The sequence below is a fragment of the Heloderma suspectum genome, chromosome 17 (assembly GCF_057233095.1).
Source record: "Heloderma suspectum isolate Gila_16-S chromosome 17, 16-S_ref, whole genome shotgun sequence".
Lineage (NCBI taxonomy): Eukaryota > Metazoa > Chordata > Lepidosauria > Squamata > Helodermatidae > Heloderma > Heloderma suspectum.
In genome coordinates this window covers 11,910,831-11,926,223 of record NC_139474.1, presented here as the reverse complement: position 1 = coordinate 11,926,223, position 15,393 = coordinate 11,910,831, and the positions used below count along the sequence as shown (strand labels likewise).

Genomic DNA, 15,393 nt, shown 5'->3' with positions numbered 1-15,393 from the left:
CCCAGGGACTCTGAACCAGGCTCTGCTTCTTCCTGGCCCCTGGACAGAGGAAGGAAATACAGGCCAGTTTTTTTTACGAGCACCACACAGAACCCAGAATCCTCCTGGGCCTGGGAGTCAGGTGATTCTGGGCAGCCAATCCTGTGCCATAGCCTGCTATATATCCCCAGGGCCTGCTGCCGTCTGTCAGTCCAGGCAACGCATTGCTAAGGGAGGCCACTAGGCTGCTCCTGTGCTTTTTCCAGGCTGTTGCCAAGCCTTTCGGCCCTGGTTCCTTCACTGTCCAGTCTACTATCCAGTTCCTGGGCCTATTCTGCCCGGTCATCCCCTTTAACTCCAGGAAACCACGGTCTGACCTGCCCATTCAACGGGGCAAGGTCAAGGAATCCTGAGGTGCTAATGGACTGCGCCACTTCAGACCAGGGGAGAGGGATGCCACTTTCGAATACTTCCCTCCCCTGCAATAAACCCCACGTGGATAGAAAAGTAGGGAGCTCTTAGCTGGCGAGGCATAGTGCCCAAGAGACCGGGCTGCAAGCAGGACATCCCTGGTTCGAATCTCACCCCTGCCATGAACCCCATAGGTCATGAATGCCTCAGTCCCCCCATTTGCAATATGGGAGATAACGATGTAGCTTACAGCAAAGATTTCACGTAGAGAAGGCAGGTGAAAAGTGGGGCAGCTAGGGCAGGACCATGGGACCAATGCCCAGGGGCCCCACAAATCACCCCCTGGAGCACAGCAAGAGATGGAGGCAGCGGCAAACGGTTCCGGCATCAGCGCCCAGGCTGGCATGGGTTCATTGGGGCTGACGGTGTCAAAGCACCCTCACCGCAGCACCCTTTTAACAATTAGTTTTACAAACATGTTCTAGTTAGGGGCGGCCAGGGAAGGCGACAGCTGAGTGAAGTCGGGCTGAGCAGCTTTGCCTGCCTCAGGTCCTTTCCCCAATGGGAGAAGCCCCACGCGCAATGAGTATTTTTAAGTATTAGTGCTACTGTTTCTCTTTCTCCTTCCAGGGAGTTTATACTCGGTAACAGAAATGTGATTCCCCATCTACTGCAGCACGGCCCAGTCAGCCACCTCAGACTTCTACACCGCCTCGTTCCGCTCCACCACGAGCCACGTGGTGCTGTCTGGGGCCTCCTGCCTGGGCTCCAAAGGCCAGCTCAGACCTTGCTCCCTGAGTCCTTACGACAGGGGGAGGCCATGAGGTGCTTGCGGGCACCAGTGCGCCCCCGGGCACCTTTCTGGGCTCCCGCAAAGGTGCTCTATCTTTCCCATGTTTTTTTTTTTTTAATAAACACATTTTTCTTACCAGCAGCTGGGCTGGCTGTGAAATAAGTTTCTGTTGGTGTGAAAAACTGTGGGTTCAAAGGAGTTGTTTAGTGTGTTGGGGCTCGGGCCCCGCCTTTGCCTTGTACGCAGTCATTTGGGGCAGGTGACTTGTACTTTGCCACGCCTCTCACAGCAGCCATTTTGTGTCGGTGCACAGGCCAGTTTCCTGAACGGCCAAAGGTGCCCACGGCTCAAAAAGGCTGCCCGCCCCCATCCTACAGGCTCCGCGGTTCCCATTTGGCTCATCGTATCCTCAGCGCCCTGAGCCCCCAGGGCGGACAGACTCACCATAGTGTTCGTGCAGATGGCGTTGGGGTCACACCCTCCATTGTTCCCGTCGTTGCACTCATCAACGTCCGTGCAAATCTAGCAGAAACAGGAAAGAGGGGGAAGGCCTAGCAAGGTGGGAGGGGCTGCCCAGGGCTGAAATCACTGGGGAACGGGGGGAACAGAACGGTGGGGTCCTTTCCCTTTTGCAACAGCCCCTTTAAGCTACTACATGACAGATCTTCATCTAGGCTGGGGGTGTGGCCCTCCAGAAAGATAGATAGATGAGAGAGACAGATATAGATACCCAGAGGGCCACACCCCTGGCCAAGCTGGAAATCTGTCAAGTAGTAACTTGCTTGCTTACTAATTAATTAATTACATTTCTATATTGCCCAATAGCTGAAGCTCTCTGGGTGATTTACAGCAATTAAAACAACGAAACGCATCATAAAATACAATATAATATGTAAAATTACAGTATAAAAGTACAAACCAAAACAACACCCAGCAGAGACAATGCAGAGAATGAAAATACAGTGACGGATTTAAAACCACGGAGCTAAACAACTTAAATGCCTGGGGAAATTTAAAAAGGTCTTCATCTGGTCCCGAGAAGAGTATGACATAGGCGCCAGGCGAGCCTCTCTAGGAAGCTCATTCCGCAACCAGGGTGCCACAGCAGAAAAGGCCCTCTTCCTAGTAGCCACTCTACTCCAGTTCTAAAGTCAGCCTGTCGGTTGGTTTTATTGCATACTAGTGAACGGCCCTGGCTTCACATTATGGAGTTGGATTAGCCGTTAGTTTGGTATAGCGAAGCCTTTGAGCAAACGTGCACAGCTGTCAGAGGTGGACACATCTCCCTGCCCTGTCTGAGTGAAGCCACACCCACTGGCACCCTGAGGGACGGGCCCGGCCAGGGTGCAGCCCGATAGCCCCCTCAGGGAGGGGGTCTGTCCACTTGTGAAGGGGGATGCCCCAGAGCATAGGAGAGGGGGCAGGTGTGTCATTCTGTTAGGGCACCATCTTATGCATGTTTTGTTCAGACAGAAAAAAAGTCCTACGACTCCCAGCATTCCTGGAAGGTGTAGGAATGTTTCTGTCCCCATACGCATAGGATTGCAGCCTTGCTCAGCCTCGTCATCTCCCCTGGCTTCAAACCATACGGACTGCAAATCGATGTGCCGGTTCGGGAAGCCTGCCCCTTGTGGCTGAGGATGGTACAGCAGGCTTCAACCACAGGGTTACATTTAAATGAATAAAAATGAATCCATTCATTAAAAAAAAATAAAAATCCTGAGGTGCACATCTCCTAGGGTCCTGTTAGTACCTTTTTACCACAGGTAGGGATGTATGGATTTTGTAAAATCTGTTCCATCTGCATTTCGTAGATTCTCAGGTGCCCTTTGTTCTGTCGTCTGCTCATGGTCAGAATCGGACTTTTTCCCAGTTTCCCAAATCTGCACTTGCAAAAATGCACAAATCCCCCAAATGTGCAAATCCGCCCAAAATGTGCATTTTCATCCTTTAGCCTATGGGGGAAATGTGCATTTTCGGCTGCTGTTGTTGTTTTTTTAAATGAGGTACTTTTCCATGACTAAATTTGCGTAAAATGTTGGAAAGTTTAAAAACAAACAAAAAACGGTTCACCAGGCCATGGAATCCGTGCAACTCTGCTGCTCCACTGCGGTATCCGGAGGTCAGGTTCATAGAAATACAAACTCATTTGAAGCCGTGGCAGATTTCTCTTACATCGCTCACCACAGGGAACTAAGCGACTTGACTGGTTACATAAAATTCTATATCCTCAACTGGTTTACACATTTGCTCAGCCAGTGGTCTGTTAGTCATGCCTCCCAACAGAGAAGCAAGATTTTTTTTCCTGGGACCTCCAATTCCCATCAGCCCCAGCCAGCCTGGCCAATGGGAGCTATAGTCCAAAAGCAGCTGGAGGGTCACAGGTTCTAGGCAACACACAGTGTGAGGGCCACATAAGCCCGCCCCCTCCCAGTCTTTTTTGCAGGCTTCACCACCGCTGAAATTTGATGGCGCAGCTGTCAAAAAGGGCTGATTTTTCCTTGAGTTAAGGAAAATAAGTTGCTGTTTGCTGCCGAATTTCTGCAGCAAATTCAGGGTCAGGGGCAGTGCTGTTGCCCCCCGTGAGTTCGGGGTGTGTGTGGAATTGACCCCACCAGAAATTGCCCACTCCTGGCCTAGGCCAAGGAAGAGAAACCTGTCAGCCATCTTGGTTTCAACCACAACCCGTTACATTTCTCACCTGCCGGCTGGCCTTAGCATAGTCTGCTCCCACACCAGAGATGAGGTTCCCCTTATAGCCAGGTGGACACGGTTCGCAACGGAAGCCAGGTGCGGTGTTGAGGCACTTGGATCCAGGAAAACAAGGGTTGGCGTGGGCACACTGTGGGGAACGAGAGACCTCAGCTGGAAGCCTGAGAGGGTGGCCATTTCCCCGTCCCCTGTTCCAGCCTCATGCCATCCCTCAATGCCCAGCCCTGCTTACCTCGTTGATGTCGGCACAGTGGGTGCCGTTGCCCTCAAAACCAGGCGGACAAGGCCCGCAACGGTAGCCTGGGTATTCGTACGTCTCCATGCAGTCGACGCCGCTAAAACAAGGATTTGGGTTGCAGCGGGAACGGTGTTCATGAAACCCTGTGGTGGGGGGGTGCAGAAATTATGGGGCTCAAGTGCCCGTTTGTTGGAGTAGAGAAATAATAGGAGGACTGAGAACATATTGACAATCTCAACTTTCCCCCCACCGCTAATGCAAGTTTCTAGTCCTCAAGAGTGCCGAACTAAGCTTGAGTCAGCATGGCAGAAACCAGAGTGTGGCTCCCAGTGCAAGAGGCTGAAGCATTCAGCACAGCTCCTCACAAAAGGTAAATCCCCACCTGTTTCTGTGTGGAAATGTTAAAGGTGAATACTGTAGGTGATTGGGAAGATGTAACTGATATTTCCCATATTTGTAGTGTATGTTTTCACCTGTCTTAAAACTACTTGTTTATCTGCCCCAAGCCTTTAGCCTTTAGCTTTCCCCAACCTGGTACCTTCCAGATGTTTTGGACTACAATTTCCATCAGCCTAAACCATCGGGAAAGATGGGAGACGTACTCCCAAACATCTGGAGGCCACCAGTCAGAGAATGCTGCTTTAGGATTTAAAGGTAAGCATTAGTTATGACTTATCCTGGGATAGAAAAACAGGTGAGTCAAAAGCCCCCTGATTATCTAGGGGCTTTTGGGGGGCACACTCAGTTTGGTTTGGCCTCAGATTACCTGTCAACTGTATATAAATAAGGCAGTGGCAGAAAGGATGGTTAACATCAGATAACAGATCATATTGTGAAGCTCTGTCGCAGGGGAGTAGGGACGTCTGTTGCTGGGAAATTCGTTTCTCTTTTTCCGCAGCGTACCCAACTTAGTTTGCATTTGCGGGACAAGCCATGGGTTTTTCCCAAATGCTGGGAATGTTTTGCATAGTTTTTGTGTGTGTGGTGAGCTATAACTTACGCAAGTAGAGATTTGTGCAAATTGTGACCACAAATTGCATAGCGTACAAATTTCAGCTGCATTTTTTGTAATTTGCACAAGTTGCAGCTGACATTTGTGCAACTTAAAAGATACAGAAAACGTGCAAACTGGCCCAACTTGATGCAGGTCAAAGGCTCTGCAGCAGAAAGCAGACCAAGGTCTGGGAGGGTGGGGGGAACCAAGGGTTTCTCATTGAGCTACTCTCCCCAAATGGATTCCTCCAACAGTCCCAGAGGGGAAGAAACTGGCCAATCTCTTAGTGTCCAGTCTCTCTGAGCCTAGTCTTTCCCACCTCCCTCGGCACTCACCGCACACCTGGCATTCCATAATGGTGTTCCGGATCAAGGACATCTCCTTCACCTGGAAAGAACAGACAGGCATCACAGTCTCATGCCGGAATGGAGGACACTGGAAGAGGGACTGGCTGGCGCACGGCCATCGGGGTGGACTGGGAGTGAAGACTATTCCCATTTGCTCCAAACTGCACAGACACCGAGTAAGCAGATGTCTTAGTGCCCCTGACCCTCAAGCGACGAGTTCCCAAGGGTCTCATACCCACCTGAGCTTATTGGCACTCACCTGGTCTCTCATGTCCTCTTGAAGTTCCATCAGGATCTGGTTGAAGAGGGTGAGCTGTTTCACGAGGGCCTTGGTTTGCTCACCTGCCGCACAGTTTGGAAATTCAGTTGCCCCTACCCTCTAAGACAGGGGTGGGTGACTTGTGTCCCTCCAGAGGTTTTGGCCCACAACTCCCAGTGGCCCTCACCAGCGTAGCAAATAGTGAGAGATTATAGGCGTTGTAGGCCAACACCTCTGGAGGGCCCCAAGTTGCCCGCCTGGACAAAGAACATCATCTCCCCCGCAACCCCAACACATCCACTCATACAACCTATCCTGGCTATCGGTCTCCACCCAAGAGGGTACAGACCCACTGAATCCTCCATCTTGACCCTTCTGGTATTAAACTGAATATTTAGGGATGTCTGTTGCTGTGGAATCCTACCCTTTGGGGGCTCGATGGACTCCTGGTGAGCACCCAACTCGGCTTGCATTTGCAACACCCCTCTACGTCCACAGAAAACCATGGACTATTGATCCTCCACCCCATGCCTCAGTTGGGGCAGCTTGGCCAGCCCCACACCTTCCCTCATTGGGGAGGACAAGGGGCGGGGGAAGCTCTTAGCATACCGCTTGCCCTCCCAATTGGGAGGAGAAGTGGCATGCTATAAGTAAGGGAAATTCCCCTGTTATCTCCGATCAGTGGTTGGAGATAACAGGGGGATTCTCTTTCCCACACCCTCCCCAAGCTTGGTGGGCCAGATGGGGAAATTTGGCATACCGGATGTTCCCCATCCCTGCTCTGGTGAAAAAATAATAACAACACTGTACCAGGACCTGTGCAGGATTGATTTATTATAAGAGGGTCTTGGATACGGCTGAAGACTGCCTCCCCAAACTGTGCTTGAGAGAGCAAATGAAGAAGGGTGCCTGGGCTAAATCTTGCCAAGAGTTGCTAATCTCCAAAAACCTACCACCTAATATTTTCACCAGCCAAGTGATTGGATATATGGGGTAGATGATAACCAGGACTTAGGTCTAATTAAGCTTTCAAATTTTTCCCAGTGGTACTGCCTGTTTAAAATGGATCATGAAGGAGCCCAGTACCTACAGACTCTCAGTTTTGCTTCTTTGAGAAGCTCATTTACAGAACTACGCCTCCAAACCACGCCCATGGCATTCTTGGAGGGAAGATAAAGGCATGTCCCAAGTAACCTTTGGTTCTCTATCTGCAGTCTGGGAGAGGCAGGGGATACCTCACAGTATTTACTGCACTGCATCTATAACAAAACCCCAGGGACAGATTCTTGGGACAGATTTTGGCATCTTTGTGGGGTAAAAGTATCTGTGTGAAGATCTGCTGGTTACTGTCAGATTATTATTTATTATTACATTTATAAAAAGGTAAAGGTGTCCCCAGCCAGTCGTGTCCGACTCTAGGGTGCGGTGCTCATCCCCGTTTCTAAGCCGAAGAGCCAGCGCTGTCCGAAGACGCTTCCATGGTCATGTGGCCGGCATGACTGAACACCAAGGTGCACGGAACGCTGTTACCTTTCCCGCCGAGGCGGTACCTATTTATCTACTTGCAATTTCTTGCTTTCGAACTGCTAGGTCGGCAGGAGCTGGGACTGAAGACGGGAGCTCACTCCATCACGCAGCACTTGGGTCTCGAACTGCTGACCTGCCGACCTTCCGGTCTGCAGTTCAGCGTCTTAATCACTAAGCCACTGCGGCCCCCTATTACATTTATATACCGCCCTTTTTCCTCTTGCAAAGAAACCAAGGCAGCTTACATGATCCTCCTTCTCTTCATTTTATCCTCACAACAACCCTGTGTGGCAGGCTAGGCTGAGAGTCAAAGTCACCCAGTGAGCTTAATAGTTGAGTGAGGACTAGAACCTGGATCTCCCGAGTCCCAGTCCAATACTCTAAGCACTACACCACACTGGCTCTTGCGACACTTTTGTTTCACACAAAACAGCCCTGTTTGCGAAGGCAGGAAAACATATTTGTGCAGTCACTCCAAATGCTATTGCAGTTGATTGTACAGGCAGTTTGTTAACTTGATTTATGTTTCTGTTCTGTCATCGCATGATGTATGAAGTTGTGTTGTTTGCCGTGGCTATTAGTCAAATACAGTACAATGTTCTTATGGATTGTTTGCCCGCCACTCACTACATGATGGAGCTGGGACCCTGAAACACAGGTGTAACCCCTCTTTGGGACTTTATTTCTCAGAGCCTGGATTCAAAGACAGACACAAGTGATACGGTGTGCAATTAAGGGGAAATCAACACCCGAGGGCGGCAGAGCCACCATCAAACTCACCGAAGAGGGAATTGATCACGTTGGATACTGAAAAGGAGGGGAAGAAAGAGGTATAAGTTGTGAGTGGAAGATTTGAAGTTCAGTAACAGACTGTGAGGAGACCCGATCAACAGACAGGCAGCAGAACCTCTGTGCCACTGTGAGTGGCCCCCAGATATTTTGGCCTACAACTCCCATCAGCCCTCACCACCTCAGTCAATGGTGAGGGACTATGGGAGTTGTAGGCGAAAACTTCTGGAGGGCCACAGGTGGCCTGCCTCTGCTTTAAAGACGTAGCTAGCAAAATCGTAAATCAGTTTTGAAAGGAACCGCGGAGGGGACTTGAAGGAGCATAAAGGCTCACATAAGCTGTCAGCAAGCGGAGTGGTTCCATCATGCTTTTTCCCATTTCTAAATCTCAAACGGGAGCTGAACATAAGGCCAGCCATGCTGGATCAGGTTGGTGGTCACGGTTGCCACGGAAAGCTGACGCGTCAAGCAGAGGAGGCAGGTGAGAGACGTCACAGCGCAAGTGGAGAAAGCAGCCTCATTGGAGCTAAAATGAACCGGGAGAGCCAGAAGCGAGCGGTCTGCAGCCTGAGGGTATACCCCAGAATCCTTTGCAACTTGCTACGGTTCCATGGTGGATTTGTAGGCAGGTGAGACAAGGCACTTCCATTCTCCCAGAGGATAGAAAGTCTGGGAGCTTCCAGACAGGGCATTTTATGGGGGGGGGGGAGGTCCAGATGGCGCATTCCGTGTGTAACCCTCCTGTGTTTCCCCGCTACTACTTACCTGTGTTCTGCATGGAGTCGTCGCCCTGGAAGGGGCACTCGCTTAAGGCTCCCACACGACCCATAGACCCTCCTAGGATCAGTTTCAGCGACTCCACAAAGCCCTAATGGTGGAAACAGGGCAGTGGCATTAAGCGGAGGCAAACCCTCCTGCAAGGACCATTGAGTTGCCATCCGATTCACACTTACCTAGGAGTAAACCCCAACAGAAGACAGGGGGATTTCAATTCCAAGAAAGTGTGCACAGGGTTGCAGTGCAGCTCTGCTCCCGCTCCTTTAAACCCACTTCTTTTGGGACTAAAAGAGAGTCCAGTTTCTCCCTTCCCGTGTGTTGTTCAGGCTCTGCTCAGATCGTCCTCTAAACCAGAGACAGGCAACCGGGTGCCCTGCAGATGTGCTGGCCTACAACTCACATCATTCCCTGCCAGTATGGCCAATAGTCAGGGATGATAGGAGTTGTAATCCCAAACAACTGGAGGGTGCTATGGTTTTAGAGCTGCCTTCCTGAACCTGGTGCTCTCCAGATGTGTTGGCCTAGAACACATCTGGAGAGCACCAGCTTGGGAAAGGATCAGAAACAAGACACAGGCTCACAGCCTCTGTCCTCCCCTTTCACACCCGGCTTCCCTCTGTTTTGCTATTTAGTACCAGCTGAAATCTGCACTGGCAAACAATCCTTAGTATTTGCCCTACAGCCAGGTTGGATGTGATACAGATAAGTTATTCGAGTTTTTTCGTTCGTGGTTTTCTTGGTTGCAAGCTACCATTAAGGTGTTGAAGCAGAAAAGCGGGGGATAAAACCAGTGCGACATAGGGGTTATAGTGTCAGTTCATGGAGACCTGGGTTCCAGTCCTGACTCACGCGTCCTACTTTATAAGGGCCACCAGGGGACAGTCCTGTATTTGAAGGTGTCCTCTCAAGGTGTCCTTGCTTGCTTGACAGGCCAAGACCCAGGGAGCAAATTGGCAGCAGTATCTGCTGCTCCTCCTTCTCCCCTGAAGGCAGGGGAACAAGCAGGTCGCAGTGGGGAAGAAGAGGAGCAACTCCAGGGGGCCCTTGTCAGTGGGCCCCTGCTGGGGTCTGGGCGCTCCTCAGCTGCCCAGCCATGCCGACCCTTGACGCCAGCCCTGCATAAGAGCCCTACTGGGAAGTAGAGAAAGCCAAGGTAGTAAACGACTCCAGGGGGCTTTTGTCAGTGGGCCCCTGCTGGGGTGTCAGCCCTCGCCAGGTGCCTACCCTTGACGCTGGCCCCTGTAAGCTTTGGAGGAAGAGCGGGACATTAAAAAAAGGGAGTTAAAAACATGTCCTTGGAACATAGGAAACAACAGCAGCCATTCTCGAGGTGGGCTAAACCTGTTCCCTGCTTGGGGTGACCCAGAGCTATTAAGAATTGGAACCGCCCCTTTCGTTTGCATAACTCTGCCCCTTTCGTTTGCATAGCCCTGCCCCGATTTCTGTTCCTTGGCTACGCTTGAGGATGGCAGAACATTGGGAACTGTTTGAGTGATCAATGCCCTCCTTACCTGCATGCGGAGGTAAGCTTTCTGCCCAGTCCGCACCTCCACGGCCTCCACCTGATCCAGCTCGACGGGCTTCATCTCGGGCAGGCCTGCGCTGGAGTCCACCTGCTTGCAGTCTACGTACAGCTGCGTGGCCAGGCTGCTTTCTTTCAGGCCACTCACCCGCAGGAGGGCGGTGTGGCTGCGCCCGTCCGCCAGGTTGGCGTTCTGCAGGTTGACTGAATGGATCTTGCCGTCAGCACGCAGGTATCGGATGAGGACTGGGGACAGGGGGATTGAGAGAGAGAGAGAGAGAGAGAGAGGCAATCTGGTTATGCTCAAGGCTGGGCATATGCTGCAATTCATTTGCAGAAAAAGTTGCAAAAATACGATTTTACAGAAAAAATTGGCCAAAGAAATTTGTAAAGAAATTCTGCCAAAGAAATTCTGCAAAAAAAAAATCTGCAAAAATTCTGCAAAAAACAATTTTGCAAAAAAAGATGCAAAAAAGAAAAAAGAGAAAAAGACAGGTGCCGGGGAAAGTGGCAGAAATGGGCAATCAAAATGATTGTGGGTTGGAGCACTCGAGGAAAGCCAGAAGATGACTTAAAGGGAGGGGAGATTTGTCCATCTGTCCATTTGCCAGATAGACAAATAGTCTTGACCAGGGATGATCATAGCTCAGTGGGTAAGAGGAGCTGCTTTGAACACAGAAGGACCCTGGTTCAATCCCCAGCATCCCCAGTTTGAAAGGTTCAGGTAGCAGGTGAAGCATCTTCTCTGCCCGCAACCCTGGAAAACCGCTGCCAGTCAGTGTAGACCAGGGGTGTTGAACCTCTTTCAGCCTGAGGGTTGAATCCCATTCCAGAGAAGCTCTCAGGGGCCACATTCCAGTGGTGGGCAGAGCCAAAGGCAAAAGGGCCGGACCAAAATACCAGTATATTGTCACTTACAGCTCTCCCTGCCAGCAGCTAAGCCTTAGGAGAGGCATTTCAACCTTTTAGAATGGGGAGGAAACTGCACAAACGCCTGGGAACCAGCAAACAATTGGGGGCCAGGGGAAAGGGTGTGTGGCCATCTTGGGAACCCTGGGGAGCTGGAATGGGACCCCACGTGGGCCAGATTTGGCCCACGGCTCTGAGGTTCTGCACACCTGGAGTAGACAACACTATGCTAGAAAGATTAATAGCCTAACCCAGTACAAGGCAGCCCCCAATGTTAAAGTCCCCATCGACCCTGGTTGCTTGGGACCCTTGCCGGACCGATATCGTTAAGCCTTTCCCCCCTCCACCCCTCACCTTTGTTGGTCTTTCCGACAACGGAGGCCTCGAACCAGCGGCTGTTGTCCTTCTTGTAGTAGAGCCCAAACAGCACCCCGCCTTGCTTGGGAGGCAGGCGGAAGGTGGAGAGCAAATAGATGTCGTTGACAGAGAGCAGTTCCATCCGGATCTTGCTGGCCACGCTGGCCATGTGTCGGGGCTCAGTTACCGTCAGGAGGTCAACCACTAGGGGAGGAAAGGAACAGAGGTGAAGTCACCGAGTCAGCAGAGCTTTTCTGTTGCGTTTGGTTTGTATTGTGTTGGAATTGCTTTTATGGTGCGTGCTGCTTTGAGAGGGGTCTTACCCTTGCAGGCGACCTGAAAATCCTTTAAAATAAATTCAGTTAATAAGGCTCCCAGAGTGGTTTACGCATAATTGGTAAAACAAGATGGCCCATGCCTGCAGGCTTACAATCTAAAAAAGACACGACACGCAAGGAAAAGGGCATGGGGAGGGAAGAGGAAAAAATGAGTAAAAACCAGACAGTCCTTGCTTGCAGGCTTACAGTATAAACAGACACAGCACGCAAGGAAAAGGGCATGGGGAGGGAAGAGGAAAAAATGAGTAAAAACCAGACAGTCCTTGCTTGCAGGCTTACAGTATAAACAGACACAGCACGCAAGGAAAAGGGCATGGGGAGGGAAGAGGAAAAAATGAGTAAAAACCAGACAGTCCTTGCTTGCAGGCTTACAGTATAAACAGACACAGCACGCAAGGAAAAAGGCCTGGGGAGGGAAGAGGAAAAAGTTAAATCTTTCAGCAGGGCTGGTGGAATGGCCCCACTTCCCCCGGAATGGCAAGGAAAAAGGCCTGGGGAGGGAAGAGGAAAAAGTTAAATCTTTCAGCAGGGCTGGTGGAATGGCCCCACTTCCCCCGGAATGGCCCCACTTCCCCCCTCTCATCTCCCTTAGTACAGCCTGCTAGAATTATAGAATGAGTCGGAAGGTCCTTGGAGGTCATCCAGTCCAAACCCCTGCAAAATGCAGGATCTACAATGCAACAAAACAGCTGCTTGCTGATGTCAACCCATGTGCATTCAAATTACAGCAGCAGAGGTCTATGAATGGCTGTCGGCCGTGACAGCTAACTAAAACCTCCACGTCCAGGGTTGGTCTACCTCCGTATACCAGCTGTGGGAAGCAACAACCAGAGAAGTCTAATGCAGTGGAGGCTGGTGGCATCGATGTCAGTGGGGTGGTAAATCCACTCCAGGTTTCAGTCAGAACCAGTCAGAACTCTAAAGGAGCTACAGTCAGGGCCAGAAATATTGGAACAAGGATAACTGTTTTGGCAGTTGGCCTCTGTACACCACCACATTGAAGTCAAAAGGAAACACACCCAGATGGGAGCGAAGTCAGGACTTTCAGCTGTAATTCAAGGGGTTTGACACAAGTGAGGCACTAACCATTCAGGATGTACAGCCAGTGGCATACACACACACACACACACATCATTGGTGGCTCATAAGTATTGGAACGAATGGCTGACAAGCAGCCGCATGGCCAGGTGTGGCCTGTTTCCTGGGTACCCCATGACCAATCAAGCAGATAAAAGTCCTGGAGGGGGTTCTGAGTGTTACATTTGCATTTGGTAGCTGTTCGCTGGAACCCACAGCATGAGGCCCAAAGAGGTGTCCATGCGAGTGAAGGAGGCCATCATTAGGCTGAGGAAACAGAATAAACCCATCAGAGAGATAGCAAAAACATTGGGAGTGGCCAATACAACAGTTTGGAACATCCTGAAAAAGAAGGAATTAACTGGCAAGCTCAGCAACAGCAAAAGGCCTGGAAGACCATGGAAGACAACTAAAGTGGATGACCGCAGAATTCTGCTCATGGTGAAGAGGAACCCTTTCACAACATCTAGCCAGGTCAAGAACGCTCTTGAGGAGGTAGGCATGTCACTGTCAACATCTACAGTCAAGAGACGGCTTTATGAATGTAAATACAGAGGCTTCACAACAAGGTGCAAACCACTGGTAATGCTCAAGAACCCAAAGGCCAGATTAGCCTTTGCCAGCAAATGCCTAAAAAAGCCTGCCCAGTTCTGGAATAAGATTCTTTGGACTGATGAGACCAAGTTTAACTTGTACCAGAATGATGGGAAGAGAAAAGTAGGGAGAAGGAAAGGAACAGCTCACGATCCAAAGCATACCACATCATCTGTCAAACATGGTGCTACATAGGCAGTGCTACAGCATGGGCATGTATGGCTGCCAATGGAACTGGGTCACTGGTGTTTATTGATGGCCTGGCTGCTGATAAAAGCCGCAGGACGAATCCTGAAGTGTATAGGGCTATACTTTCTGCTCAGATTCAGCCGAATGCTGCCAAACTGACAGGACGCCGCTTCGTATTGCAGATGGATAATGACCCAAAACATACAGCAAAAGCTACCCAAGAGTTTCTGAAGGCAAAGAAGTGGGATGTTCTTCAATGGCCAAGTCAGTCATCTGATCTCAGCCCAATAGAGCATGCTTTTCACTTACTGAAGACAAGACTGAAGGCAGAAGGACCCACAGACAAGCAGCAGCTGAAGGCAGCTGCAGTAAAGGCCTGGCAAAGCATCTTGAGGGAGGAAAGTCAGCATTTGGTCATGTCCATGGGTTCCAGACTTCAGGCAGTCATTGACTGCAAAGGATTTTCATCCAGGTATTACAGGCGATCCTTAAGTTTGAAATTATGTTGGTTTGTTCCATTACTTATGAGTCACCAATGATGGGGGGGGGAGTGTATGCCACTGGCTGTACTTCCTGAATGGTTAGTGCCCCACTTTTGTCAAATCCCTTGAATTACAGCTGAAAGTCCTGACTTTGCTCCCATCTGGGTGTGTTTCCTTTCGACTTCAATGTGGTGGTGTACAGAGGCCAACTGCCAAAACAGTTACCCTTGCTCCAATATTTCTGGCCCTGACTGTATCTAAGGCATGGAGTTCTGACTGGTTCTGACTGAAACCCAGGGTGGATTCACTGCCCCACTGACATCAGAGCCACCGGCCTCCACTGGTCTACTACCTTCAATGGCTTCCTAGAGACACCAGGCTAATGCCACTAGAGGAAACAGGATCTTGGGTGAGACGCGCCCTTTGCCTGAACCAGGAGCAGGGCTGTTTGCATTCTTAATTCCAGAATTTTGGATTTGGATTTGCAAGCGTGGACTTTGCTGCCACCAGACATTGGCAACGGCCACTGGCTTAGATAGTTTTAGGGGTCAAAGGGTCAAGCTTAGGAACTTTAGAGCTGGCAGGGACCTCGGAGGTCCTGTAGTCCAACCGTCTGCTCCAAGCAGAGATCTTGCATCGACAACATCCCTGAGACAGACGACCGCCAGCCTTTGCTTCGGTATCTCCGTGGAAGGAGAGCCCCTCGCCTGCCCACCCCCAGCCGAGGCAGAACAGCTCTTCCTAGTAGGAAGTTTCTCCTAATGTCCAGCCAAAACCTTCATCCCTGCCATTTCCACCCACTGGTTCTAGTCCTGCTCTCTGGAGCAACAGAGAACAGGTCTGCTCCATTTTCCTCATGGCATCCCTTCAGATATTTCAAGGCAACTATTACATCTCCCATTCATCTTCCCTTCGCCAGGCTAAAACGTACCCAGTCTTTTCAACGCTTCCCATAGGACCCTCACTGTCATGGCCATCCCCTCTGGATGCTGAAGGGGGTAGCAAAAGCCGATGCAACTGCTGTTCTCCACACAAGGTGGCGCCCTCACTGGGTATCATCTGTGTCTCATAGGCCTTAGCACGATGGGTCTGCTTTGCT

The 15,393-nt window shown here is 50.6% G+C and overlaps 1 protein-coding gene across 1 annotated transcript in view; it reads right to left on the bottom strand.

Moving 5' to 3' along the window:
• The window catches only part of THBS3 (thrombospondin 3), a 41,599-nt gene that overhangs the window by 18,840 nt on the left and 7,366 nt on the right, over positions 1-15,393 (bottom strand). The window contains exons 2-10 of the mRNA XM_084824034.1: positions 11,612-11,818; positions 10,338-10,594; positions 8,815-8,917; positions 8,041-8,067; positions 5,734-5,816; positions 5,463-5,514; positions 4,128-4,276; positions 3,885-4,025; positions 1,628-1,705 (exon numbers count right to left, since the gene is read on the bottom strand). Of these exons, the coding sequence (XP_084680160.1) occupies positions 1,628-1,705; positions 3,885-4,025; positions 4,128-4,276; positions 5,463-5,514; positions 5,734-5,816; positions 8,041-8,067; positions 8,815-8,917; positions 10,338-10,594; positions 11,612-11,818 (1,097 nt within the window). The remainder of the gene's footprint in view (positions 1-1,627; positions 1,706-3,884; positions 4,026-4,127; positions 4,277-5,462; positions 5,515-5,733; positions 5,817-8,040; positions 8,068-8,814; positions 8,918-10,337; positions 10,595-11,611; positions 11,819-15,393) is intronic.